Source organism: Triticum dicoccoides, chromosome 3B (genome assembly GCF_002162155.2).
Source record: "Triticum dicoccoides isolate Atlit2015 ecotype Zavitan chromosome 3B, WEW_v2.0, whole genome shotgun sequence".
Lineage (NCBI taxonomy): Eukaryota > Viridiplantae > Streptophyta > Magnoliopsida > Poales > Poaceae > Triticum > Triticum dicoccoides.
The window spans coordinates 850,939,112-850,964,684 of record NC_041385.1 but is presented as its reverse complement, the minus strand read 5'-3'; the positions used below and the strand labels follow the sequence as shown (position 1 = coordinate 850,964,684).

The 25,573-nt window shown below is 45.8% G+C and overlaps 1 protein-coding gene and 1 non-coding gene across 2 annotated transcripts; both read left to right on the top strand.

Moving 5' to 3' along the window:
- The first annotated feature begins 2,714 nt into the window (after positions 1–2,714).
- On the top strand, positions 2,715–6,932 carry LOC119278944 (protein FLX-like 3). The gene is made up of 4 exons (XM_037560330.1): positions 2,715–2,986; positions 5,501–6,029; positions 6,198–6,337; positions 6,416–6,932. The coding sequence occupies exons 2-4, from the start codon at positions 5,509–5,511 to the stop codon at positions 6,556–6,558; spliced, it is 804 nt and encodes a 267-aa protein (XP_037416227.1). The 5' UTR covers positions 2,715–2,986; positions 5,501–5,508; the 3' UTR covers positions 6,559–6,932.
- A 480-nt stretch (positions 6,933–7,412) lies between these two features.
- On the top strand, positions 7,413–7,483 carry TRNAG-CCC. The gene has a single exon. It is a non-coding gene; the product is annotated as a tRNA-Gly (tRNA).
- Positions 7,484–25,573: the final 18,090 nt, after the last annotated feature.

Below are 25,573 nucleotides of genomic sequence, written 5' to 3'. Positions count from 1 at the left end.
GAAGGTTGAAAAAGTTTGAGATTATTTAAGTATGAAACAATTGCTTGGCTTGTCATCGGGGGTATAGAAGTTGGGAACATCTTTGTGTGACGAAAATGAAGCATAGCCTAACTATATGATTTTGTAGGGATGAACTTTTTTTTGCCATGTTATTTTGAGAAGACATGATTGTTTTGATTAGTATGCTTGAAGTATTATTATTTTTGTGTCAATATGAACTTTTTTCTTGAATCTTTCGGATCTGAATATTCATATCACAATTGAGAAGATTTACATTAAAATTATGCCAAAGTATCACTCCGCATCAAAAATTCTTTTTTATCATTTACCTACACGAGGACGAGCAGGAATTAAGTTTGGGGATGCTTGATACGTCTCCAACGTATCTATAATGTTTGATTGCTCCATGCTACTTTATCTACTGTTTTAGGCAATATTGGGCTTTATTATCCACTTTTATATTATTTTTGGGACTAACCTATTAACCGGAGGCCCAGCCCAGATTTGCTGCTTTATGCCTATTTCAGTGTTTCGAGGAAAAGGAATATCAGACAGAGTCAAAACGGAACGAAATCAACTAGAGAAGTTATTTTTGGAAGGAAACCCACCTGATGGACTTGGACCCCACGTCAGAAGATACGGGAGGTGCTCACGAGGGTGGGGGGCGCGCCCTCCCCCTGGGTGTGCCCCCTGCCTCGTGGGGCCCCCGTAGCTCCACCGACATACTCCTTTCACCCATATATACCTACGTACCCTAAAACTTCCAGAACAGAACCTAGACCGGGAGTTTCGCTGCCGCAAGCCTCTGTAGCCACCAAAAACCAATCGGGACCCTGTTCCGGCACCCTGCCGGAGGGGGATCCCATCACCGGAGGCCATCTTCATCATCCCGGCGCTATCCATGACAAGGAGGGAGTAGTTCACCCTAGGGGCTGAGGGTATGTACAAGTAGCTATGTGTTTGATCTCTCTCTCTCTCGTGTCTCTCTCGTGTTCCTCTATGGCACGATCTTGATGTATCCCGAGCTTTGCTATTGTATTTGGATCTTATGATGTTTCTCCCCCTCTACTCTCTTGTGATGAATTGAGTTTCCCCTTTGAAGTTATTTTATCGGATTGAGTCTTTTATGAGAACACTTGATGTATGTCTTGTGTGGGATAACCGTGGTGACAATGGGTTATTCTATTAATTCACTTGATGTATGTTTTGATGATCAACTTGCGGGTTTCGTGACATTGGGAACCTATGCATAGGGGTTGTCACACGTTCTTGACTCTCCGGTAGAAACTTTGGGGCACTCTTTGAAGTACTTTTATGTTGGTTAGATGAATCTGAGATTGTGTGACGCATATCGTATAATCATGCCCACGGATACTTGAGGTGACAATGGAGTATCTAGGTGACATTAGGGTTTTGGTTGATTTGTGTCTTAAGGTGTTATTCTAGTACGAACTTTTTATAGATCGATCCGAAAGAATAGCTTTGAGATGGTTTCGTATCCTACCATAATCTCTACGTTTGTTCTCCGCTATTAGTGACTTTGGAGTGACTCTTTGTTGCATGTTGAGGGCTTGTCATATGTTCTATCTATGTTATTATTGTTGAGAGAACTTGCACTAGTGAAAGTATGAACCCTAGGCCTTGTTTTCTATCATTGCAATACCGTTTACGCTCACTTTTACCACTTGCTACCTTGCTATTTTTATTATTTCAGATTACAAAAACCTATATCTACTATCTATTTTGCACTTGTATCTTCATCTCTTCGCCGAACTAGTGCACCTATACAATTTGCCATTGTATTGGGTGTGTTGGGGATACAAGAGACTCTTTGTTATTTGGTTGCAGGGTTGCTTGAGAGAGACCATCTTCATCCTACGCCTCCTACGGATTGATAAACCTTAGGTCATCCACTTGAGGGAAATTTGCTACTGTCCTACAAACCCGTGCACTTGCAGGCCCAACAACGTCTACAAGAAGAAGGTTGTGTAGTAGACATCATGGACCATCTTGAGTCTTTTGGGGTTACCTCTTTTGGATCATCAAAAACTAAGCCATTTGCTTCCTTGTCCATCAGCACGGGGCTACCCATCCTTGCCGAAAGACTCGACATTGGATCCAGATTCTTGCTCTCAATCGGAGATTTGGACAATCCCCTGCTCGCCGTTTCTCCAACTTTACGCATCGGCATGGATGCCCTAGCCCCCGTCACATGTTGTCTACTTGCCCTTGCATGTCTTTGCTCCCGGCACCGAAGCCAGGGTCGCTAGTCTCCTCTGGTTCACAGATCCCAGCATCGCCAATGTGTGGTATGTTGCAGACGCCGCCTTCTTCTCGCTAGCCGGCCCTCCTCACCTCACGGATGAAGGGACTGACACGTTTGGTGTAGCCGCCGCCATTGGAGATGCCACCTTCTCCATTCCCTTTGTCGTCTTTCCCGTTGTTGGCTCCGCCATTAGCCCCACCCCAAGCGGAGGAGAACACCGCCGGTCAGAGTCCAGGGCTGCGCTGTCGCCAGATTGTCCATCTTTTTGGATGACAATTTTAGTCCAGGCCAGATTGTTTTGTGCCACACGTATGACACTTATCATTTGGATATTTTTGTGAGACAAAGTAGTATAGGAGTATTTTTTTTATTTCTTGACTTGAGGGGAAAAGAAAAAAAAAGGGAAATACGCGTCCCCGAGCAGAAAAACAAGGCGAGCAGACAGACGGCCCATTCCCCTCGAGCTCCCCGCACCCACACACCCTAACCCTAGCCGCCACACGCCGCCGCTCCGCCGTCGCCGTCTCCTCGACCCCGCCGTCGCGCCGCAACCCCTGTCTCCCCCCACCGCTCCCACGAGATCAACGCCGTCCCGAGCCCGACCTCACCGCCGTCCACTGCCGCGAGGTCACCGTCGCCCTCCCCGCGGCCACCTGACCTACTCCGAGCCGACCGCCGCCCCCTTCCTCGACCCCGCCGTCGCCCTCCCCTTCTCCCAAGGTGAGCTCCGCCAGATCCCTCCCCCGTCCCTTCAATTTTCGTCGATGCAAAGCTGCTCTGCTGCGTGTGATTTTGAGATGTTGCCGAGCCAGTGACGCTGTCTGCTATCTTCTTTCTTTATCACCGAGCTGTGCAGAATTCGCCATGCCCCTCTCGAGTCGGCTACTCTGCTATGCTCACACGGTCACACCTGTGCTATGCCGGCTGATTGCCCATCTCAACATAAGAAACAATTGAAGCTCTGCTTTGCTCAGAATTTAGTTATTTTTTCTTATTTCTGTGGTTGAGCAGTGGAAAAAAAACGAAATTATCTAACAAACGAGTGTGATTTAAGTTCAGGAACATGTAGACTTTAGTTACACTAGTTAACCCAGAAAAGAAGCTCCAGATTCAGTAAGACGAAAAGAATATGAAAAACGACATCAGAGCTATCCGCCGTTGTAGCTTATTTCCGCTGCAATCTGTAAGCATGTTTCTGGAGACCATTAAGCTCAGAAGAAGTAACCCTTGCTGTCTTCAGAGGTTGTATGCGGCGGAGGTTAAGTTTCCTTAAATGTTTGCTAGTCATGCATTCTTCAGAGGCGAGCGCCATCTGTCTTGTGCAGAAATGTTACAATATCAATGCAGTTAATGCCATTCTTACTACCAAGTCGACAACCATTCACAATTTGAAATCGAGACAGACGCTGTGTCCGTTGTTCCGTTTATTTATGGCAATGCACTGGTGTGTCGGATTTTATTTTTTGAGAAATAATAATTAGGAAACCAAATAACTAATGACCTACAAAGTATGGATATGGCAGAAACTGCTGTGTTGGCATCCTAGTACGGGGGGACACAGGGACACACACGGATACGCCGGGATATGCGTATCCTGCAGCATCCCATCTTCTCTCAAAAAAAAAAGAGAAACAAATCGGGATACGGCATAGTACTGTGGCGACTCGGGAGCCAGCCTCCAGCCACCGCGCCGCTGCCCAGCCCTCTTTCCGACGGCTATCACGCTCGAGTAGGCAATCACGACGGTCGCTAGCAAGGAAGAAGATCCAGGCAGAAAGGTAGAAGGCAAGGTGGCTGCCGACGAGGAAAAAGCTCCGGGCAGGGAGGATGACGGAGACTGCACCCACTGGCAAGGAAGAAGATTTGGGCAGATTGGAAGGGAAGCCGCCAATGAGCAAGAAGGTGCTGGCGGCGGAGCGTTCATCTCATCTCCTTTCTATAGTTCTTAAGCGGCTAGAGGAAACAGGAGCACGGGATGGGGAACGGCTGGAGGAGCTGACTTGTGTAGGTAGGCTTTTCTGGAATTGGGCCTTATGTGGGCTCTGGGTGGAGGTCCTGTACTAGCTAAACTTTCATCTAAAACTGAGGCAACATATGTCCAGCAGTAAGTAAACAATCTTTTATCTAAAATTTATTACTATATCTTTATTATATGCTATTTATTTTTCTAAATACTTCTATATCCTGCCGTATCCCTGAATGTCTGTTTTGAAAAATGCCGTAGCCCGTGTCCCTATACTGGTATACTCGTGTCTGTATCCCTGTATCGGTGCTTCTTAGTTGAGGACAAATACGAAGTGGAATATGTCAAGTTTCACCAAACAAACCGTACCGAGTTTCAATGCAAAATGGCTCCCGCTTCTTCGGAAATAAAACGGCAGGAAAATCAATATGGAGCCGCCAGAGTCATATCTTGCTGATATGACTTCCAGAAATTCTTTCCTGAGCTCGACCTAAAATGGAGGGGTTTCAAGATCTGATATCCTTGAAGGACTCCCAGGAATGAGAGAGCAAGTACAAGGACGATCTTATTTTCTAAGGGTAGGAGGTATTCCATAATTAACATAGTTTGGTTAGAGTGGATTTGAAAAGCCACAGCAGATCGATAAATCACTAATTTAAATAAGTCAACTCAATCTGCATTCCGGTTTGTTTAACAAGAAAAATGCACTTGAAATAATAAACTGAAAACAAAAATTAATTCTTTAAGAAGAGAAAATGCTGGACAATTAAAGTATGGGAGATTCTAGAACAAAGGAGAAGTATCTTTTTTGAGGTTTGTGCATATTATGTATTGTGCTTAAGACAAAGCGTGGAATATTCTAGATAGTACGTATGTCGGTATGCGTGGCAACACCTGATGTAGTGAAGAGAATATCCAACGGCCAACACTACTCGGATTAGTCTGGCTTGTGCAGAAATGTTAAAATATCAATAAGGTTAGTGGCAATCTTAGTGCCAAGTTGACAACCATTCACAGTTTGAATTGAGACAGGCGACTGAGGGACTGTTTTTGTTAGTTGTTTCATTCATAGCAATGTACTTGTGTGTCGGATGTTTTTTTTTCTTTTAAGTAATAACATGAAAACCAAATGATTGGACAAATACGTAATGGAAAACGTCATGTTGCACCAAACAAACCAGGCAGGAAACCAACCACTTATGTGGTTTTAAAAATCATTTCTGGCGCTTGAGCTCTTATTCTCTTGTTAACATTCTGGTTATTCTTTACAGGGCTATAAATGGCAGGGAGACAGCGCATAGGTCGCCAGTACTATGAGGAACCACGAGGATTTCGTGATGGCCCTCCTCCTCGTCTTGCACGAGAAAGGTCTATCTCACCACGGCGCTTCGAGGGAGAGCTGTCTAGCCGCCATGGTGAGCTCCGCAGAATCCGTGACGACAACCAGCATCTGGTGGATGAAATTGTTGGACTCAGGCAAGCAATGTCTCGTTTGAAAGAAGATCTCCATTCCTCAAGTCAGGTTATACTCAAGCTCCGTGCAGAGAAAGAAGTTGAATTGAGGGAGCTGACTCAGAGGAATCTGAAGCTGGAAGCTGAGCTACGCTCTTTAGAACCCCTTAGGCAGGATGCCCTTCAGCTACGATCTGAAGCAGGCTCGCTGGAGTCTTTGAGGCAAGAGCTGAACGCAAAGGTGCAGGGTCTGACAAAGGAGCTTGAGCAGCAGAGCTCTGAAAACCAGCGCATACCTGCCATGATTGCTGAACGTGATGATCTGCGGCAGGAACTAATTCGTGCTAGGTACGGAACCATCCTGGTCTGTGTTTCTGCTACAGTAGGCACAGCATGCTGAGTCTAAGTTGGTGGCTTACATGAGGAATTTATTTTAGTATTCGATGCATTCCCCCCTTTTTGTTTTATTTTATTTTATTTTAGTGGAGGGGTAGCTAACTATTAAGATCACTGCAGGGCGGCTCTTGATTATGAGAAGAATGCAAAGCCAGAGCTGATGGCACAGGTGCAGGCAGTGGAGAAGGATCTGGTGACTATGGCTCAGGAGTCTGAGAAGCTTAGGGCTGAAATTGAGAAGAGAAGGGCACCACCACCTAGTAGGTTTCATTCCCTCACTTGCATCCAAGTCACTGAAAATCACTTGTGGCTAACATGTATGTTTAATACACTTTTAGGGGTCAGCGGCTATGGAGCTTACGGACCACCTCCTGGGATGGGCGTGCAAGGCATGTACGACGGCGGCTACAATACCTACACAGACAGGCGCTACAGTACGGGTGCTGGACCATGGGACCCCCCTAGCTACCCGCGCCCTTGATTTGGGCTTTTGGTTCTTGTGGGTTGGCGTTCATCGTCGCGACAAAGTTCCTGATATCTCTGGTACTGAAGCTTGTGGGTGCTGGTGCCTTGTTCAGAAGATTGTAACCATGGATTCCCGTGGGCCATCTTAGGAAGCAATTCATTGTACTTAAGAGGATGTGGACCCTTTTGATGTTGTTGCTAATCTTCTGATTGGTGAACATTATTGCCTGCCAAAAGTGAGGGCTGCTGCAAGCTTGCAATGCTGCTTTGTACATGCTGAAGGTGGTGGTGGATAAGGATAACAGCAACCTAAATGTTTTGCATTCACCGATCTCGCCTTGTTTTTCGTTTTCGTAATACAAATTCGAATGGTGGATTTTTGTGGCACAAGTTTCAGGGGTTGAAGCACAAGATGCTCTGGATGCCTCAGAATTGCGTGAGATATGGAGTAGTTAGGTTTGTTACTCTCAATGCAATCCGATAGTGCGAGTTTCGCATGTATGCATGTATGGGGATAAGCCCCGATGCGAGCTATCAACTAAAGCCCCACGCGCCCCAAGTGAAACTTTGTTTTTCTTGATGTCAAAATCTGAATCTATGTACATGTGTCATGTATGGTTTTCATGATGAAAAGGCAAAGTTAAGTTACTTAGCTTCTTAAGAGAAATGATACTTAAAAGAGTTACCTTTTTCTGGAACACTAGGATTTTTTTATTTCCAGAGCATACCTTTTCATTACAATTTACAGACAGGTATAAACAAAGCTGAATCAAAACGCTGCCCCGTTCGTACCTTCCTGTATGTTTCATATTGTATTGCTCACTCCATACAGTATATAAGAAAACTAACTTGTCCAAAAGAAACATATTAGCGCATCTGGTGTAGTGGTATCATAGTACCCTCCCACGGTACTGACCAGGGTTCGATTCCCTGGATGCGCAAATATTTTTTTTTCCTTTTTTCTTACGAAAGTTTTAACTATGATTTTAATGAATGATAGTTTCTCATGCATTATTTGTCGTGCAGGCTGTAGAAGGCCACTGTGCCATCTCTACTCCTTGAAACGGCCACACTGCATTTTTGTTAAGTTCAAAGATAGTTTCTCATGCACCTTTGTCGCAGAAGTCAAGAAGAGTGAGAAGACTGTTGGATATATTATCAATTTTTGATAAATTTAATCCAGATAAAAACACAAGGAAAAGCGTGGAGAGTGGAGAGTGAGGAAAATACGAGGATAAATTTAATCCAGTAGTGCCATCTCTACTCCTTGAAGGGGCACTAGTAGAAAAAAGGTCAAACGTGAAGCACATTAGTGCCGGTTTGTATTTGAGCCGGCACAAATGTATACATTAGTGCCGGTTCCAACGGCTAGCTGGGCCGCTCTCATTAGTACCGGTTCGTGGCTAACCTTTAGCACCGGTTCGTGCCACGAACCGGTACTAATGAGAGTGGTGGCAGGATGTTGTCAGTCTGGGCCCCCTCCGGCACCTTTAGTACCGGTTCTTGGCACGAACCGGTACTAAAGGTCGTCCTACATAAACCCTTCGTCCACCCGAGCTCGCTCTGTTCTTCCCCTTTCCCCTCTCCTCTCTGTTCTTTCCTTTTTCCTCTCGAGCTCATCACACATTTTGCCCAAAATTTGTCAAGATTTGAAGGCCCCCATCCATTCAAATGATCACAAAGGTTAGCAACTTTGTCCTTTCATCTCTCATTGCTATATTAGCTCTTGCAATGCTTTATATAGTTATTAATTTGTGAGTTTAGTAATTTGGGAGGAAATATATATATATGTGCTAGTATTTGATTTATATGCAATTTGAGGTTGAAATAACACTTAGTTTGCATATGTAGGTGTGGTTTACTTAGTGCCTTCTAAATCTCCGTCGTAACCACCGTCGATCGCCCGCACCGTCCCGTCGCCGGCATCACCTTGTGGTGAGCCTCTTGTTCATGAAATTTTATATAAAAAATTGATGTTTGTGTGATTTGGATATATAGTTACTCGTATAATAATTATCTTACCCGTACGTTGTTTGTTATATATAGTGCCATGGTTTTGATATCCGTCCCCGTCGGCCCTCGTCCTTGTTATGATTCGGATGTGGTATATTCTCTTTTAAAACTATTTGTTGCATTTCGTGTTTATGACAAATTATGCCCATCAAGTTGACATAGATATTTTTATCTAGGAGGTATGTGAACCGGAAATTCCAACCGACCCTATTGTCGAGAGGTTAAATTTAGTTGAAAGAGAAAACGAGTACTTGAAAGAAAAATTGAAAAGAATTGAGGGGGAGAAGATGGAATTGGAGTTGCATGTTACCGATGTCGTCGATGATCACAAGATCAAGAAGGAGAAAATGCGCTTGAAGATTAGAAAGATTAGAAAATATGCCATCGATAGTGAGGCTTGGTATCATTATGCTGTTGGATCAATTGCTACCTTAGTTGCGATCTTGATCGCATTTGTTGTTGCATTTAAATGCTTTAGCTAGAGAGTTATTTGTTTGTTGCATTTAAGTGTTGTATGAACTTTATGTATGAACTTGTATTAATTTGGTCTATTCAGTGTTGTGTAATGAAGATGAGCCGGCAATGGATGTACGATGACCGATGCTCTCCCCAGTTCGTTGAGGGCGTGCATACTTTTCTGCTTGCGGCTGAGGCAAACAAGCGGGCGGATGGTTTTATGCCTTGTCCATGTGCTGGCTGTAAGAATGGTCGCAATTACTCTACGTCAAGAACCATTCACGTCCACCTGTTTGAGTCCGGTTTCATGCCGCACTATAATGTTTGGACCAAGCACGGAGATAGAGGGGTTATGATGGAAGACAATGAAGAAGAAGAGGACGACGACAGCTATCCTGGCCATGGGTTCCCTGAATACGATGATACAACAATGGGGGAAGAAGCTGAGCCGGTAATGCGGGAAGAAGCTGAGCCGACAATGCGGGAAGAAGCTGAAGAAGAGGCATCAGATGAGCCCGTTGATGATCTAGGTCGGGCCATTGCCGATGCAAAGAGAAACTGCGCAAGTGATTTGGAGAAGAAGAAGTTGCAGCGCATGTTAGAGGATCACAAAAAATTGTTGTACCCGAATTGCGTAGGTGACAAGAAAAAGCTGGGCACCACACTGGAATTGCTGCAATGGAAGGCAGAGAATGGTGTATCTGACAAGGGATTTGGAAAGTTGCTGGTAATGATAAAGGATATGCTTCCAAAGGACAACGAATTGCCCGAGAGTACGTACGAAGCAAAGAAGGCTGTCTGCCCTCTAGGGTTAGAGGTGCAGAAGATACATGCATGCCCTAATGATTGCATCCTCTACCGCGGTGAGTACGAGGATTTGAACGCTTGCTCGGTATGTGGTGCATTGCGCTATAAGATCAGCCGCGATGAGCATGGTGATGTCGAGGGCGAGCGCCCCAGGAAGAAGATTCTGTTGGGGAACGTTGCAGAAAACAAAAATTTTCCTACTCGTTTCACCAAGATCATCTAGGAGTTCATCTAGCAACGAGTGATTAGATGCATCTACATACCTTTGTAGATCGCGCACGGAAGCGTTCAAATGAACGGTGATGATGTAGTCATACTCGACGTGATCCAAATCACCGATGACCAGCGCCGAACGGACGGCACCTCCGCGTTCAATACACGTACGGAACAACCACGTCTCCTCCTTCTTGATCCAGCAAGGGAGGGAGGAGAGGTTGAGGGAGATGGCACCAGCAGCAGCACGACGACGTGGTGTTGATGGAGCTGCAGTACTCCGGCAGAGCTTCGCTAAGCACTATGGAGGTGGAGGAGGTGTTGGGGAGGGAGAAGGAGGCAACCAAAGGCCAAGACGTTCAGGTATGAAGTCCCTCCTCTCCCCCACTATATATAGGGGTGCCAAGGGGGGGTGGCCGGCCCTAGGAGATCCAATCTCCTAGGGGGTGCGGCGGCCAAGGGGGGTTTCCCTCCCCCCCAAGGCACCTAGGAGGTGCCTTACCCTCCTAGGACTCTTGCCCCCTTAAACCCTAGGCGCATGGGCCTATGTGGGGCTGGTGTCCTTGGCCCATTAGGCCAAGGCACACCCCCTTACAGCCCATGTGGCCCCCCGGGACAGGTGGACCCACCCGGTGGACCCCCGGGACCCTTCCGGTGGTCCCGATACAATACCGATAACCCCGAAACTTGTCCCGATGCCCGAAACAGGACTTCCCATATATAAATCTTTATCTCCGGACCATTCCGGAACTCCTCGTGACGTCCGGGATCTCATCCGGGACTCCGAACAACATTCGGGTTACTGCATATACATATCCCTACAACCCTAGCGTAACCGAACCTTAAGTGTGTAGACCCTACGGGTTCGGGAGACAAGCAGACATGACCGAGACGACTCTCCGGTCAATAACCAACAGCGGGATCTGGATACCCATGTTGGCTCCCACATGCTCCACGATGATCTCATCGGATGAACCACGATGTCGAGGATTCAATCAACCCCGTACGCTATTCCCTTTGTCTATCGATATGTTACTTGCCCGAGATTCGATCGTCGGTATCCCAATACCTCGTTCAATCTCGTTACCGGCAAGTCACTTCACTCGTACCGTAATGCATGATCCCGTGACCAGACACTTGGTCACTCTGAGCTCATTATGATGATGCATTACCGAGTGGGCCCAGTGATACCTCTCCGTCATACGGAGTGACAAATCCCAGTCTTGATCCATGTCACCCAACAGACACTTTCGGAGATACCCGTAGTCTACCTTTATAGTCACCCAGTTACGTTGTGACGTTTGGCATACCCAAAGCACTCCTACGGTATCCGGGAGTTACACGATCTCATGGTCTAAGGAAAAGATACTTGACATTGGAAAACTATAGCAAACGAACTATACGATCTTGTGCTATGTTTAGGATTGGGTCTTGTCCATCACATCATTCTCCTAATGATGTGATCTCGTTATCAATGACATCCAGTGTCCATAGTCAGGAAACCATGACTATCTGTTGATCAACGAGCTAGTCAACTAGAGGCTCACTAGGGACACGTTGGTGTCTGTTATTCACACATGTATTACGATTTCCGGATAACACAATTATAGCATGAATAAAGACAATTATCATGAACAAGGAAATATAATAATAATGCTTTTATTATTGCCTCTAGGGCATATTTCCAACAGTCTCCCACTTGCACTAGAGTCAATAATCTAGTTACATTGTGATGAATCGAACACCCATGGAATTCTGGTGTTGATCATGTTTTGCTCTAGGGAGAGGTTTAGTCAACGGATCTGCTACATTCTGGTCCATATGTACTTTACAAATCTCTATGTCTCCATCTTGAACATTTTCACGAATGGAGTTGAAGCGACGCTTGATGTGCCTTGTCTTCTTGTGAAACCTGGGCTCCTTGGCAAGTGCAATAGCTCCAGTGTTGTCACAGAAGAGCTTGATCGGCCCCGACGCATTGGGTATGACTCCTAGGTCGGTGATGAACTCCTTCACCCATATTGCTTCATGTGCTGCCTCCGAGGCTGCCATGTACTCCGCTTCACATGTAGATCCCGCCACGACGCTTTGCTTGCAACTGCACCAGCTTACTGCCCCACCATTCAAAATATACACGTATCCGGTTTGTGACTTAGAGTCATCCAGATCTGTGTCGAAGCTAGCGTCGACGTAACCCTTTACGACGAGCTATTCGTCACCTCCATAAACGAGAAACATTTCCTTAGTCCTTTTCAGGTACTTCAGGATATTCTTGACCGCTGTCCAGTGTTTCTTGCCGGGATTACTTTGGTACCTTCCTACCAAACTTACGGCAAGGTTTACATCAGGTCTGGTACACAGCATGGCATACATAATAGAACCTATGGCTGAGGCATAGGGGATGGCGCTCATCTCTTCTATATCTTCTGCCGTGGTTGGACATTGAGCTGAGCTCAATTTCATACCTTGTAACACAGGCAAGAACCCCTTCTTGGATTGATCCATATTGAACTTCTTCAATATCTTATCAAGGTATGTGCTTTGTGAAAGACCTATGAGGCGTCTCGATCCATCTCTATAGATTTTGATGCCTAATATATAAGCAGCTTCTCCAAGGTCCTTCATTGAAAAACTTTTATTCAAGTAGGCCTTGATGCTGTCCAAGAGTTCTATATCATTTCCCATCAAAAGTATGTCATCTACATATAATATGAGAAATGCTACAGAGCTCCCACTCACTTTCTTGTAAACGCAGGCTTCTCCATAAGTTTGTGTAAACCCAAACGCTTTGATCATCTCATCAAAGCGAATGTTCCAACTCCGAGATGCTTGCACCAGCCCATAAATCGAGCGTTGGAGCTTGCACACTTTGTCAGCATTCTTAGGATCGACAAAACCTTTCGGCTGCATCATATACAATTCTTCCTTAAGGAAACCATTAAGGAATGCCGTTTTGACGTCCATTTGCCATATTTCGTAATCATAGAATGCGGCAATTGCTAACATGATTCGGACGGACTTCAGCTTCGCTACCGGTGAGAAAGTCTCATCGTAGTCAACCCCTTGAACTTGTCGATAACCCTTAGCGACAAGCCCAGCTTTATAGATGGTCACATTACCATCCGCGTCTGTCTTCTTCTTAAAGATCCATTTATTTTCTATGGCTCGCTGCTCAACGGGCAAGTCAGTCAAAGTCCATACTTTGTTTTCATACATGGATCCTATCTCGGATTTCATGGCTTCTAGCCATTTGTCGGAATCCGGTCCCGCCATCGCTTCTTCATAGTTCGAAGGTTCACCGTTGTCTAACAACATGATTTCCAAGACAGGGTTGCCGTACCACTCTGGTGCGGAACGTGTCCTTGTGGACCTTCGAATTTCAGTAGGAGCTTGATCAGAAGTATCTTGATCATTATCATTAACTTCCTCTCTAGTCGGTGCTGGCACCTCAGGAACATTTTCTTGAGTTGCGCCATTTTCCGGTTCAAGAGGCAATACTTCATCAAGCTCTACTTTCCTCCCACTTACTTCTTTCGAGAGAAACTCTTTCTCCAGAAAGGACCCATTCTTGGCAACAAAGATCTTGCCTTCGGATCTGAGGTAGAAGGTGTACCCAATAGTTTCTTTTGGGTACCCTATGAAGACGCATTTTTCCGATTTGGGTTCGAGCTTTTCAAGTTGAAGTTTCTTGACATAAGCATCGCATCCCCAAACTTTTAGAAACGACAGCTTAGGTTTCTTCCCAAACCATAATTCATACGGTGTCGTCTCAACGGATTTCGACGGAGCCCTATTTAAAGTGAATGCGGCAGTCTCTAAAGCATAGCCCCAAAAAGAAAGCGGTAAATCGGTAAGAGACATCATAGATCGCACCATATCTAACAGAGTGCGATTACGACGTTCGGACACACCATTACGCTGAGGTGTTCCAGGCGGCGTGAGTTGTGAAACTATTCCACATTTTCTTAAGTGTGCCCCAAACTCGTGACTCAAGTATTCTCCTCCACGATCTGATCGTAGAAACTTGATTTTCCTGTCACGTTGATTTTCAACCTCACTCTGAAATTCCTTGAACTTTTCAAAGGTTTCAGACTTGTGTTTCATTAAGTAGATATACCCATACCTACTTAAATCATCAGTGAGGGTGAGAACATAACGATAGCCACCGCGAGCCTCAACACTCATTGGACCGCATACATCGGTGTGTATGATTTCCAATAAGTCGGTTGCTCGCTCCATTGTTCCTGAGAACGGAGTCTTGGTCATTTTACCCATAAGGCATGGTTCGCACGTGTCAAATGATTCATAATCAAGAGACTCTAAAAGTCCATCAGCATGGAGCTTCTTCATGCGTTTAACACCTATGTGACCAAGGCGGCAGTGCCACAAGTATGTGGGACTATCATTATCAACCTTACTTCTTTTGGTACTCACATTATGAACATGTGTAGCATCACGTTCGAGATTCATAAAGAATAAACCATTCACCATAGGAGCATGACCATAAAACATATCTCTCATAAAAATGGAACAACCATTATTCTCAGATTTAAAAGAGTAGCCATCTCGAATTAAACGAGATCCCGATACAATGTTCATGCTCAAAGCTGGCACTAAATAACAATTATTAAGGTTTAAAACTAATCCCGAAGGGAGATGCAGAGGTAGCGTGCCGACGGCGATCACATTGACCTTGGAACCATTCCCGACGCGCATCGTCACCTCGTCCTTTGCCAGTTTCCGCTTATTCTGCAGCCCCTGCTTTGAGTTACAAATGTGAGCAACTGCACCGGTATCAAATACCCAGGAGCCACTGCGGGCACTAGTAAGGTACACATCAATTACATGTATATCACATATACCTTTTGTTTTACCGGCCTTCTTATCCGCTAAGTACTTAGGGTAGTTCCGCTTCCAGTGACCGCTTCCCTTGCAGTAAAAGCACTCAGTCTCGGGCTTGGGTCCATTCTTTGGCTTCTTCCCGGCAGCTTGCTTGCCGGGCGCGGCAACCTCCTTGCCGTCCTTCTTGAAGCTCTTTTTACCCTTGCCTTTCTTGAACTTAGTGGTTTTATTGATCATCAACACTTGATGTTCCTTCCTGACTTCTACCTCCGCTGATTTCAGCATAGCAAATACTTCAGGAATGGTCCTTTCCATCCCCTGCATATTGAAGTTCATCACAAAGCTCTTGTAGCTTGGTGGAAGCGACTGGAGGATTCTGTCAATGACTGCATCATCCGGGAGATTAACTCCCAGCTGAGTCAAGCGGTTATGCAACCCAGACATAGTGAGTATGTGCTCACTGACAGAACTGTTTTCCTCCATCTTACAGCTGAAGAATTTGTCGGAGACTTCATATCTCTCGACCCGGGCATGAGCTTGGAAAACCATTTTCAGCTCTTCGAACATCTCATATGCTCCATGTCTCTCAAAATGCTTTTGGAGCCCCGGCTCTAGGCTGTAAAGCATGCCGCACTGAACGAGGGAGTAGTCATCGAAACGTGCCTGCCAAGCGTTCATAACGTCTTGTTCCGCAGGGAGAACGGGTGCGTCACCAAGCGGTGCTTGTAGGACATAATCTTTCTTGGCAGCTATGAGGATGATCCTCAGGTTCCGGACCCAGTCCGTATAGTTGCTGCCATCGTCTTTCAGCTTAGTTTTCTCTAGGAACGCGTTGAAGTTGAGGACTACGTTGGCCATTTGATCTACAAGACATATTGCAAAGATTTTAGACTAAGTTCATGATAATTAAGTTCAACTAATCAAATTATTATTGAACTCCCACTTAGATTAGACATCCCTCTAGTCATCGAAGTATTACATGATCCGAGTTAAACTAGACCGTGTCCGATCATCACGTGAGACGGACTAGTCAACATCGGTGAACATCTTCATGTTGATCGTATCTTCTATACGACTCATGCTCGACCTTTCGGTCTTCTGTGTTCCGAGGCCATGTCTGTACATGCTAGGCTTGTCAAGTCTACCTAAGTGTTTGCATGTGTAAATCTGTCTTACACCCGTTGTATGTGAACGTCTGAATAAAACACCCGATCATCACGTGGTGTTTTGAAACAGCGAACTGTCGCAACGGTGCACAGTTAGGGGGAACACTTCTTGAATTTATTGTGAGGGATCATCTTATTTACTACCGTCGTTCTAAGTAAACAAGATGCAAAACATGATAAACATCACATGCAATCAAATAATAAACGTGACATGATATGGCCAATATCACACAGCTCCTTTGATCTCCATCTTGGGGCTCCATGATCATCTTGTCACCGGCTAGACACCATGATCTCCATCATCATGATCTCCATCATCGTGTCTCCATGAAGTTGCTCGCCAATTATTACTTCTACTACTATGGCTAACGCGTTTAGCAATAAAGTAAAGTAATTACATGGCGTTTCTTGATGACACGCAGGTCATATAAAAGAATAAAGACAACTCCTATGGCTCCTGCCGGTTGTCATACTCATCGACATGCAAGTCGTGATTCCTATAACAATAGCATGAACATCTCATACATCACATATAGATCATTCATCATTCATCACAACTTTGGCCATATCATATCACAAACCACTTGCTGCAAAAACAAGTTAGACGTCCTCTAATTGTTGTTGCAAGTTTTACGTGGCTGAATTAGGGTTCTAGCAAGAACGTTTTCTTACCTACGTTAAAGCCACAACGTGATTTGTCAACTTCTATTTACCCTTCATAAGGACCCTGTTCATCGATTCCGCTCCAACTAAAGTAGGAGAGACAGACACCCGCCAGCCACCTTATGCAACTAGTGCATGTTAGTCGGTGGAACCGGTCTCACGTAAGCGTACGTGTAAGGTTGGTCCGGGCCGCTTCATCCCACAATACCGCTGAAGCAAGAAAGGACTAGTAACGGCAAGAAAGTTGACAAATCTACGCCCACAACAAATTGTGTTCTACTCGCGCAAGAAGAACTACGCATAAACCTGGCTCATGATGCCACTGTTGGGGAACGTTGCAGAAAACAAAAATTTTCCTACTCGTTTCACCAAGATCATCTAGGAGTTCATCTAGCAACGAGTGATTAGATGCATCTACATACCTTTGTAGATCGCGCACGGAAGCGTTCAAATGAACGGTGATGATGTAGTCGTACTCGACGTGATCCAAATCACCGATGACCAGCGCCGAACGGACGGCACCTCCGCATTCAACACACGTACGGAACAGCCACGTCTCCTCCTTCTTGATCCAGCAAGGGAGGGAGGAGAGGTTGAGGGAGATGGCACCAGCAGCAGCACGACGGCGTGGTGTTGATGGAGCTGCAGTACTCCGGCAGAGCTTCGCTAAGCACTATGGAGGTGGAGGAGGTGTTGGGGAGGGAGAAGGAGGCAACCAAAGGCCAAGACGTTCAGGTATGAAGTCCCTCCTCTCCCCCACTATATATAGGGGTGCCAAGGGGGGGTGGCCGGCCCTAGGAGATCCAATCTCCTAGGGGGTGCGGCGGCCAAGGGGGGTTTCCCTCCCCCCCAAGGCACCTAGGAGGTGCCTTACCCTCCTAGGACTCTTGCCCCCTTAAACCCTAGGCGCATGGGCCTATGTGGGGCTGGTGCCCTTGGCCCATTAGGCCAAGGCGCACCCCCTTACAGCCCATGTGGCCCCCCGGGGCAGGTGGACCCACCCGGTGGACCCCCGGGACCCTTCCGGTGGTCCCGGTACAATACCGATAACCCCGAAACTTGTCCCGATGCCCGAAATGGGACTTCCCATATATAAATCTTTACCTCCGGACCATTCCGGAACTCCTCGTGACGTCCGGGATCTCATCCGGGACTCCGAACAACATTCGGGTTACTGCATATACATATCCCTACAACCCTAGCGTAACCGAACCTTAAGTGTGTAGACCCTACGGGTTCGGGAGACAAGCAGACATGACCGAGACGACTCTCCGGTCAATAACCAACAGCGGGATCTGGATACCCATGTTGGCTCCCACATGCTCCATGATGATCTCATCGGATGAACCACGATGTCGAGGATTCAATCAACCCCGTACGCTATTCCCTTTGTCTATCGATATGTTACTTGCCCGAGATTCGATCGTCGGTATCCCAATACCTCGTTCAATCTCGTTACCAGCAAGTCACTTTACTCGTACCGTAATGCATGATCCCGTGACCAGACACTTGGTCACTCTGAGCTCATTATGATGATGCATTACCGAGTGGGCCCAGTGATACCTCTCCGTCATACGGAGTGACAAATCCCAGTCTTGATCCATGTCACCCAACAGACACTTTCGGAGATACCCGTAGTCTACCTTTATAGTCACCCAGTTACGTTGTGACGTTTGGCATACCCAAAGCACTCCTACGGTATCCGGGAGTTACACGATCTCATGGTCTAAGGAAAAGATACTTGACATTGGAAAACTATAGCAAACGAACTATACGATCTTGTGCTATGTTTAGGATTGGGTCTTGTCCATCACATCATTCTCCTAATGATGTGATCTCGTTATCAATGACATCCAGTGTCCATAGTCAGGAAACCATGACTATCTGTTGATCAACGAGCTAGTCAACTAGAGGCTCACTAGGGACACGTTGGTGTCTGTTATTCACACATGTATTACGATTTCTGGATAACACAATTATAGCATGAATAAAGACAATTATCATGAACAAGGAAATATAATAATAATGCTTTTATTATTGCCTCTAGGGCATATTTCCAACAGATTCCTGCCAAGGTGATGTGGTATTCTCCTATAATACCACGGTTGAAATGTTTGTTCCAAAACAAAGAGCATGCCAAGGCGATGCGATGGCACAGAGAAGACCGTAAGAAAGGCGGAAAGTTGAGAGTACCCGCTGACAGGTCGCAGTGGAGAAAAATCGAAAGAAAGTACGGGAAGGAGTTTGCAGATGACGCAAGGAGCGTATGGTTTGGTCTAAGCGCAGATGGCATTAATCCTTTTGGAGAGCAGAGCAGCAACCATAGCACCTTGCCTGTGACTCTATGTTTGTATAACCTTCCTCCTTGGTTGTGCATGAAGCGGAAGTTCATTATGATGCCAGTGCTCATCCAAGGCCCTAAACAACCCGGCAACGACATTGATGTGTATCTAAGGCCATTAGTTGAAGAACTCTTACAACTGTGGAATGGAACAGGTGTACGTGCATGGGATGAGCACAAACAGGAAGAATTTGACCTAAAGGCATTGCTGTTCGTGACCATCAATGATTGGCCTGCTCTCAGTAACCTTTCAGGACAGACAAACAAGGGATACCACGGATGCATGCACTGTTTGGATGATACTGACAGTATATATTTGAATAGTTGTAAGAAGAATGTGTACCTGGGACATCGTCGATTTCTTCCAAGCAGGCATCCCGTAAGAAAGAAAGGCAAGCATTTCAAAGGTGAGGCGGATCACCGGACGAAGCCTCGCCACCGTACTGGTGCTGATGTACATGATATGGTCAAGGATTTCAAGGTGATATTTGGAAAGGGTCCTGGCGGACAATCTGTTCCAAAGGACGCTGACGGACGCGCACCCATGTGGAAGAAGAAATCTATATTTTGGGACCTGCCATATTGGAAAGACCTAGAGGTCCGCTCCGCAATCGACGTGATGCACGTGATGAAAAATCTTTGCGTGACCCTACTTGGCTTCTTGGGCGTGTATGGGAAGACAAAAGATACACCTGAGGCACGGGAGGACCAGCAACGTATGCACGGAGAAGACGGCATACATCAGGGTCATGCAAGCTACACTCTTACCAAAGAAGAGAAGGAAATCTTCTTTGAATGCCTGCTCAGTATTAAGGTACCGTCTGGCTTCTCGTCGAATATAAAGGGAATAATAAACATGGCAGAGAAAAAGTTCCAGAACCTAAAGTCTCATGACTGCCACGTGATTATGACGCAACTGCTTCCGGTTGCATTGAGGGGGATTCTACCGAAAAACGTTCGATTAGCCATTGTGAAGCTATGTGCATTTCTCAATGCAATCTCTCAGAAGGTAATCGATCCAGAAATCATACCAAAGTTACAGAATGATTTGGTGCAATGTCTTGTCAGTTTCGAGTTGGTGTTCCCACCATCCTTCTTCAACATCATGACACACGTCCTAGTTCACCTGTGCCAAGAGATTAACGTTTTGCATCCTGTATTTCTACACAATATGTTCCCCTTTGAGAGGTTCATGGGAGTCTTAAAGAAATATGTTCATAACCGTGCTAGGCCAGAAGGAAGCATCTCCAAGGGCCATCAAAATGAGGAGGTCATTGAGTTTTGTATTGACTTTATTGCTGACCTTAAGCCGATTGGTGTTCCTGAATCGCGGCATAAGGGCAGACTGGATGGAAAAGGCACGCTAGGAGGGGAACAAATAATATGTATGGACGGACATTCTCTCACTGAAGCACACTACACAGTTCTACAGAATTCCGCCTTGGTGGCTCCGTATATGGATGAACACAAGAATTTGCTACGCTCCAAACACTCGGAGCGGTCTGATGACTGGATTACGCGTGAACAAACCAGGAGTTTCGCCAGCTGGTTGCAGACACGTACCATGCATGACACCTCTATTGAAGATGACCTGTACTTGCTGTCCCAGTTACCATCTTCGAATATAATGACTTTCAAAGGGTACGAGATAAATGGTAATACATTTTACACGATCGCCCAAGATAAGAAGAGCACCAACCAAAACAGTGGTGTCCGTTTTGATGCAGAAACCAAGACGGGAAAGGAAACATATTATGGTTATACACAGGACATATGGGAACTTGACTATCGACGTGGTTTAAAGGTCCCTTTGTTTCGGTGCAAATAGGTCAATATGACACGAGGCGGGGTAGCGGAAGACCCGCAGTACAGAATGACAACAGTGGATCTCAACAATCTTGCGTATGCAGACGAACCATTCGTCCTAGCCAATGATGTGGCACAGGTTTTCTATGTGAAGGACATGTCTACCAAGCCAAGAAAAAGAAAAGATAAGGAAGCGAATGCATCGTACGATGAGCCAAAGCGGCACATAGTTCATTCTGGGAAGAGAAACATCGTGGGAGTGGATGACAAGACAGACAAGTCAGAAGATTATGAAAAGTTTGATGAAATTGCTCCATTCACAGTGAATATTGACCTGAGCATCCCGTTAAATGATGAAGATTTTCCATGGTTACGACGCAAAGGGACACACGCGAAGAAAAAGTTTCACACCCAAAGATCTGGGATGTGATCGGCTTCACTAGCTATCATCACTTTCTTCTGTGTTTCGCACCGAGAGGGGAATCTATGTAATAGTTAGGGTAGTTATGTGTTTTGGCATTTGAAACGCGAAGAAATTTTATGTGCAAACAAATTCTTTCATGCCTTTACTGATTTTTAAAGTTAAGTTATTCACAAACTAGTGATTCACACTAATTTCAAATAATTCAAAATTTAAACTATTCAAATTTGAAAACTACGGGCACTAACAGAAAGTTTGTAATTTTTTGTACCTAAAACAAAAATGTTCACAAAGAAACTCCAAATACACAAAAAAACAACACAAAAATAAATAAAGCAAAAAATAATAATAAAAAGCCCTAACAGAAAGTTTGTAATTTTTTGTACCTAAAACAAAAATGTTCACAAAGAAACTCTAAATACACAAAAAAACAACACAAAAATAAATAAAGCAAAAAAAAAGCCTGCCTACTAGGCCAGAGCGGCCTGCATACGACTAGAAACCCAACCTGTCGTTGGGCCAGAATGCAGGCCCGCAAAGGCCAAGTGGGCCCACAGGGCTGCAAAGAACACGTAGGCCCAGTAAGCCTGCTTTGGAGAGGAGCTCGAGAGAGTGACCGCACGGGGGTTTATAAACCAGTGCGGTCGCCCCTCGGCTAGCGAGGTGGGACTAAACTTGCCGCACCGCACCTGCGCCAGCGCACCCCCTTTAGTACCGGGTCGTGGCACAAACCGGTACTAAAGGGGAGGCCTTTAGTACCGGTTTGTGCCACCACCCGGTACTAAAGGGGGTCGCTTCCCGCCGCTTGGCCTGGCCAAAACAGGCCTTTAGTACCGGTTGGTGGTTCCAACCGGTACTAAAGGTGCCTTCTATATATACAACGGCTACGAAAATTTCAGTTTCCCTCTCTATTCGTTCCTCTGTTTCCGTCTTCGTCGCCGTCGCCGCCGCCCTCGATCGTCTCCGTCGCCGCTCGTCCCCGTCGCCGCCCCCGTCCCCGTCGCCGCCCTCGTCTCCGTCGCCGCCCCGGGCCCGTCCCCGTCGCGCCGTCCCCGCCGTCGCCTCGCCGTCGCCTCGCCGTCCCCGTCGCCTCGCCGTCGCCTCGCCTCGCCGTCGCCATCGCCCGCTGTGAGCCCTCCCCGAGCCCGTACACACACACACACACACACAAGCATGTTTAATTAATTTAGATAATTAGTCTTTAATTAGTTTAGATTATTTAGATTATTATTTTGTATGTTTAATTAGTTTAGATTATTTAGATTATTATTTTTTCACTATTATATATGTATGAATGCATGTTAGATGGATATAATTAGTGTTTAATCAGTTAGAAATTAGTGTTATATAGAAATGTTAGAAATTAGTGTTATATAGAAATGTTAGAAATGTTAGAAATTTTAGTGTTATTTAGATTATTTAGATTAACATAATTAGTGTTATATAGAAATGTTAGAAATTTTAGTTATCAAAATTCAATCATTAAAAAAATGTTACTTTTTGCGGGCATATAGCTAGTATTTGTTCTCGACGATGCCCGGCCCGCATCCTCGCCGTCGACCCATCCGCGTCGACGTCCAGCCGACCCATGTCCGGGACTGGGCTCCGCCGGGCTGGCACTGGGAGGTGCTGCCTGGAGGGGCGCGCCGCTTGATGAGGAACCCGGCCCCGGGTCCCGTCGTCGACCCTGATCTCGTTTGGTGGCGTTCGCGTGGGCCAGTTTCGGTGCGGAGGGACCCGGCCCCGTCGGAGGTGGTACGTCGCCGTGTCAGGGAGGAAGACGAGCACGTCCATCGCTACATGGTTGCGTTAGAGGGCGGCAGGTTCTCCAATACCTGGCAGTATCTTCGGGGATCTCACTTCAGCTATGATCCTGTGAGGGTTCCTTCTCTTTGGGTGTCCACCGCCCGCGCCGTAGGAACCGCGAGTGTCCTAGATTCTTCTGTAGTATTCGATCTTTAATTAGCTAGACAGTGATGTACTATTCAATATTATATATTATTCGAGACGATGTATTCGAGATTATATCTATTATTCTAGACGAAGTATTCGAGATTATATCTATTATTCGAGACGATGTAATTTGAATACTAAATTGTTTTATATTTCTTTTGAATTAGTTAAATAAAAGTTATGGAAGACAATACCGACAAAGAGGGAGAACAGACCATGTTCGATATGATACGCGGGCCAAATGATGATCAGAATGAAGAAGATTATGACGGCTCCGAATTTCTAAACAACACCGGAGAGGGTGATATGATATTCGATCGCGACGACCGAATTGATGAAGTCATGAACTACGATTATGACGATGACGAAGAACATGTTGATCCTGAAATAACAAAGACCGGCGAGGTATATATATTTATATAAGCAGGTATCTGGTGATCATCACATGTTTTAAATGACTTGAAGATATATTAACGAATCGATCTTTGTTCTTTCAGCCATCCGGATCGAGCAAATCTTCAGGCAAAAGGACGAAACGAGGCCCGAACAAAAAGTTGAAGGAGGGCGTAAAGTACAATATCGAGACAATCAGACCTAGTGGCGAACCATTAGCGCCTAAGAAGATTGCGGACAAGTTCGTTCGTCAGTGCGGAGTTTTTGTGAAGGACCAACTCCCGATCTCCCTTCAAGAATGGAGAGAGCCAGCAAAAGACAAAAGACAAAAAGACAAAGAGGACACTGCTCCACGTCCAGATGTTACTTTTGTCGACAAGAATCAAAAAGATCTGCTTTGGGATACTCTCATGGAACATTTCACCCTACCAGATCATTTCACAGAAGTAGATGTGCAGAAAGTCAAGGACGCTGCTCTTAGGAAGATGGCGGTTGCATTCAAGAACCACAAGAATCGTGAATGGGACAAGTACATCAAGGGAGGAAGGAAGACTCCAGTATTCGAGGAAACACTAGAGAACCAACGTGCTCATTGGGACGATTTCGTGAAATTCAAGGATTCGGAATTAGCTAAGGAACGGTCGAGAATAAACAAGAAGAATGCCGAAAAAAAGGATAAGTTCCATAAGCTGGGGCCAGGTGGCTATGCGGTGGCAATGCCTAAGTGGGATAAGTCTGAGAAAGAGATGGAGGATGCAGGTGCTGTTGGAAATATGCCCTAGAGGCAATAATAAAAGCATTATTATTATATTTCCTTGTTCATGATAATTGTCTTTATTCATGCTATAATTGTGTTATCCGGAAATCGTAATACATGTGTGAATAACAGACATCAACATGTCCCTAGTGAGCCTCTAGTTGACTAGCTCGTTGATCAACAGATAGTCATGGTTTCCTGACTATGGACACTGGATGTCATTGATAATGATATCACATCATTAGGAGAATGATGTGATGGACAAGACCCAATCCTAAACATAGCACAAGATCGTATAGTTCGTTTGCTAGAGTTTTCCAATGTCAACTATCTTTTCCTTAGACCATGAGATCGTGTAACTCCCGGATACCGTAGGAGTGCTTTGGGTATGCCAAACGTCACAACGTAACTGGGTGACTATAAAGGTAGACTACGGGTATCTCCGAAAGTGTCTGTTGGGTGACATGGATCAAGACTGGGATTTGTCACTCCGTATGACGGAGAGGTATCACTGGGCCCACTCGGTAATGCATCATCATAATGAGCTCAGAGTGACCAAGTGTCTGGTCACGGGATCATGCATTACGGTACGAGTAAAGTGACTTGCCAGTAACGAGATTGAACGAGGTATTGGGATACCGACGATCGAATCTCAGGCAAGTAACATATCGATAGACAAAGGGAATAGCGTACGGGATTGATTAAATCCTCAACATCGTGGTTCATCCGATGAGATCATCGTGGAGCATGTGGGAGCCAACATGGGTATCCAGATCCCGCTGTTGGTTATTGACCGGAGAGTCGTCTCGGTCATGTCTGCTTGTCTCCCGAACCCGTAGGGTCTACACACTTAAGGTACGGTGACGCTAGGGTTATGAAGATATGTATATGCAGAAACCCGAATGTTGTTCGGAGTCCCGGATGAGATCCCGGACGTCACGAGGAGTTCCGGAATGGTCCGGAGGTAAAGAATTATATATAGGAAGTGCTATTTCGGGCATCGGGACAAGTTTCGGGGTTATCGGTATTGTACCGGGACCACCGGAAGGTCCCGGGGGTCCACCGGGTGGGGCCACCTGTCCCGGGGGGGCACATGGGCTGTAGGGGGTGCGCCTTGGCCTAGATGGGCCAAGGGCACCAGCCCCTATAGGCCCATGCGCCTAGGGTTTCCCCCTAGGAGGAGTCCTAGTGGTGGAAGGC